Source organism: Geospiza fortis, unplaced genomic scaffold, assembly GCF_000277835.1.
Source record: "Geospiza fortis unplaced genomic scaffold, GeoFor_1.0 scaffold637, whole genome shotgun sequence".
NCBI classification, from domain to species: Eukaryota; Metazoa; Chordata; class Aves; order Passeriformes; family Thraupidae; genus Geospiza; species Geospiza fortis.
In genome coordinates, this window is record NW_005054515.1 from 221863 (window position 1) to 226157 (window position 4295).

Here is a 4295-nt window from a genome sequence, read left to right on the forward strand (position 1 = left end):
CGGGTCTAGCCGGTGCACATCGCTCCGGCAGCCCTGGAGAGCTTGGCCCCGGCAGAGAGGGCTCTCAGGACCGGAATGCTTTTACTCGCCTGTCATTTATCCATGAAACCATTAAATTTTTTTTATTTTTCTTATTAAAAAAAAAAAAAAAGTTTTTTTTTTCTAAAAAAAATAATAAGGGAAAAGAAAAGCGAAATGAATCTGATGAGTCCAGACTGGACAGGGGGGGAAGGCGCAGTGAGGATGCGGATGATGTGCTGCCACAGCATCCCTGGGCACAGGCTGGGGACAGGCAGCTGTCACACCTCGACCACGAGCATGGGGAGGGCCAGGGAAGCGTGGGGAGAGACCGAATCCTTTTGGCATTAAAGTCACCTTTCCAGTAAGGAAAGACCCAAAAAATTAAAAAGAAAAAAAAACCCAACCCAAAGACATTCCTCCATTTTGCTGGCTTTACCAAAACTTGTTGCAATGTCAAAAAAAGAGAGAGGCTAACTGGGGCTTCTGGGTGTCGAGTGCTCGTGCGTGTCTTTTGTTGCCCTTTTCTTTCCCCTTCTCTCTTGCATTTGGGTTTGTTTGTTCGGGGGTTTGTTTCCAGTCATGACCTTGTGGAGAGTTTCGGGCACGGTCTGTTACGGGACTCAGAAATACACTGTCTGTGGCTTTGGGTAACCTGTCTGTCGTCCTTCCTGCCCACATCCATCAGGCCCAGACCCCCTTTGGGAAGAGTAGACCCTCTTTTAACTCACCCCTCAATCCATCATCTTCATGAGATGCTGCCCTGGGTGTTGCTGCACCTTGGACTTTTTAAATGTTCTTCCACACTCCCATTGCAGCCCGCAGCACAAGGAGGAAGGACACAACCAGCCAGGCTCATGGGAAGAGTTTATTTGTGGTGGGATGCAGGCCCAGACCCCCTTTGGGAAGAGTAGACCCTCTTTTAACTCACCCCTCAATCCATCATCTTCATGAGATGCTGCCCTGGGTGTTGCTGCACCTTGGACTTTTTAAATGTTCTTCCACACTCCCATTGCAGCCCGCAGCACAAGGAGGAAGGACACAACCAGCCAGGCTCATGGGAAGAGTTTATTTGTGGTGGGATGCTCCCATGCACACAGGGAAGAGCTTATTTGTGGTGGGATGCTCCCATGCACACAGGGAAGAGTTTATTTGTGGTGGGATGCACCCATGCACGCCCAGGATCAGGCACTGCAGGCATCCCCCCGACACGGCTGGGGCAGCACGGGGTCCCCAGCAGGGATGGGGGTGTCACAGGAAATCCTGGCACCCAAACTCATTCATTTTATGTTCAGGTGAGGCTGCTGCCAGCCAGCAGTGGGGGGCCAGCGTTTGGGCAGCAGAACCCAGCTCATGGGGACAGATCCATGCGGGATCTGGGCCGTACGAGTGGCTCAGGGTGGGATGGAGAGGTGGAGAAGGGATCGGGGATGGAGACAGAGGTGGGAATAGAGCCTGGGGATTTTGCAGTCACCCTGAGAGACGTCAAGGCTGAATCCCTAGTGCTGAAAATATCAACAAGTCCCTTAACCTGATTTGGAAATCCAAGCCCCAGGAGTGGAAGAGGAAGCGGCCCGAGGTTCCCCGCAGCCCCGCCGGCGCGGCGAGGCCGCTTGGCTCCTGCCATTGCCATCTGTGAGCGCGGGCACGTCCCGGGGAAGGGAGCCAGGGTCCCCAGCCACATGGCAGAGCAAGTCCAGCCAGCTGGGGAGGCGGCTCCTAGTTCCACACGTGGCGCCGGCAGTGCGTGACGGCCTGGGGAGGGATGGGGATGGCACTGGGATGCAGGGACCGCCAGCACAGCGCCCTGGGACACGGGGAGGGGACACAGCTGTCACTTACATTGCACTCCACCGCCGTGGCCATGTTCTTGCACCAGTACTGCGGGCCCCAGATGCAGGGGGCTGAGCCCAGGAGATCCTCCTTGCCCGAGTCGCAGGCTCTGATTTTCTGCATTGCGAAGAAAAAGGGTGGGAGGGAGAGGAAGGAAACCCCCATATGAGGAGTCTCTGACCCTCTCCCAGCCCACAGGCTGGGACAAAGGAGGCCCATCTTGGCCCGGGCTGCCCCAGGGGTGAGGGCACTTACAGTGCAGACGAAGGTGGGGTCCATCATCTGCACGAAGAGCCGCACGGCCGCCGGCTCCTACTGCAGCCCCCGTTCGCCCAGCTCCTCCAGCGTCTCGTTCTTGAGCAGCTCATTGTCCAAGTAGGTGACGACGATCTGGCAGACGTTGCAGAAGGCGCCGGCGCTCACTGCCAGCTGCTCCAGGGATTCAGCCCCTGGAGGACACGGCTGTCAGCACCCAGAGGAGGGGACACCCCCCTGCCCGGGCTCGGGGTGCCAGCTCACCGGGCCGGGGGTCCCCGAGGCGGGGGCAGCAGCGCATCAGGGCGCACACGGCCGCGGGGTCGGTGGCCTCCAGCAGCATGGTCACCACGGCCTTGCCGTAGGAGTTGACGAAGTCCTTGCACTGCCCGATGACGCCGTGGGGCAGCATGTAGCACACCTTCTCCATGTCGTTCACCAGCTGCTCCTGCCGGCACAAGGCAGAAGAGGGGGAGCTCCTTGCTGCCCCTTGGCCCCCTGTGCCAGTCCCCAGCCCACAGCTTTGGGGCTCACCTCTGTCACGTTGTTCTCCAGCAGGCCCTCCACTGTCTTCACAGTGAACTGGCACACGTCACACAGCGGAGTGCTCCCCACCCTGTCCTGTGGGGACAAGGGGGTGGGACACATGCTGAGCCCCCCCAGTGTCACAGACATGCGTCTGAAAAATCCTCTCCTCAGGATTTTTTCTCCTGAGAAGCTGAGAGGCCTCAGGAACAAAATGTAAACAGTGATTATCTGCTGCTGTGGAATGCAACAGGTGCATCTGTGATTGGTCTCACGTGGTTGTTTCTAATTAATGGCCAATCACAGTCCAGCTGTCCGGACTGTCTCGGTCAGTCACAAGCCTTTGTTATTCATTCTTTTTCTATTCTTAGCTAGCCTTCTGATGAAATCCTTTCTTCTATTCTTTTAGTATAATTTTAATATAATATATATCATCAAATAATACATCGAGCCTTCTGAAACATGGCGTCAACATTCTCGTCTCTTCCCTCATCCTAAGACCCCTGTGAACACCATCACACCCCAGAGCCACCCTCATCCTGTCCCACCATCATCCCCCACGTAAGGCATTCCCCACGTAAGGCATTCCCCAAGTAAGGCATTGCCCACGTAAGGCATTCCCCACCTCGGATAAATGGTGCTTGAGGATATAAAATACTAAATGAGGCTCCCCCTCTACAGTGTTTGGATTTCAAGGAGCACAGCAGAATTGCAGGGGTCCCCACTCACCCCCAGCATGCTCAGGACCTGCATCACCCTCTCAGTGAGCAGCGTGTGGAGCGGCAGTGCCGAGTTGGAGGCGCAGAGTCCCAGCTGGCCACACAGCTCCGATGGGTCCTGGGGAGAGAGACATCCCAAATCAGGCGGGCTTTGGCCCCCAGGAGGGGAATTTCAGCACATCAGGGCACGGATCTCACTTACCTCAGCCTGCTACCGGTGGAGGGGCCAGAAAATGGCAAGAAAAAATGAAAACAAAATGTGATTGCAGCAGTTGCAAGGCAGAGAGGAGGGGGAAAAAAATTTAATATTCTGTAGGAATATTAGGCGGTGAGTTGAAGAAAATAAAAGGATCATTTGCTGATGATGGTCGCTGGGTACCAGCTGGCACCCCGTGACCCCTGGGGTGCCCTCAGCCTCTTACCAGGTAGTGCAGGAGCTGGGCAGCCGTGTCCGTGTACTCGGCCAGGGAGCGCTGGCACTGCGGGAGGGAGGCACAGCGTCAGCGCCAGCGCCCGGCCTGGCACACTGCCTGGGCTGCCGGGAGACGCTGCCATCCAGGGGCACACGGCACACCATCCCCGGGAGTGCCCAGGGGCAGGCTGGGCACGGCTCTCCGTAGGTGGGACGTGACATACACACGTGATTGGGGTGCAAGAAGAAAAATGTTCATATATTCTGCATGCTCTTTATATATTCTGCATGCTCTTTATATAGTCTGCATGTTCTTTATATAGTCTGCATGTTCTTTATATATTCTGCATGTTATTTATATATTCTGCATGGTCTTTATATATTCTGCATATTCTTTATATACTCTGCATGTTATTTATATATTCTGCATGGTCTTTATATATTCTGCATATTCTTTATATACTCTGCATGTTATTTATATATTCTGCATGGTCTTTATATATTCTGCATATTCTTTATATACTCTGCATGTT

General features: G+C 54.6%; 1 protein-coding gene across 1 annotated transcript in view; it reads right to left on the minus strand.

Annotated features, from left to right (window-relative positions):
- Positions 1-1737: 1737 nt before the first annotated feature.
- LOC102034198 (prosaposin) overlaps positions 1738-4295 on the minus strand; it is an 11224-nt gene continuing 8666 nt past the window's right edge. Inside the window, 8 exon segments of the mRNA XM_031063605.1 lie at positions 1738-1773; positions 1861-1968; positions 2107-2300; positions 2371-2554; positions 2641-2727; positions 3361-3468; positions 3553-3561; positions 3773-3829. Of these exon segments, the coding sequence (XP_030919465.1) occupies positions 1738-1773; positions 1861-1968; positions 2107-2300; positions 2371-2554; positions 2641-2727; positions 3361-3468; positions 3553-3561; positions 3773-3829 (783 nt within the window).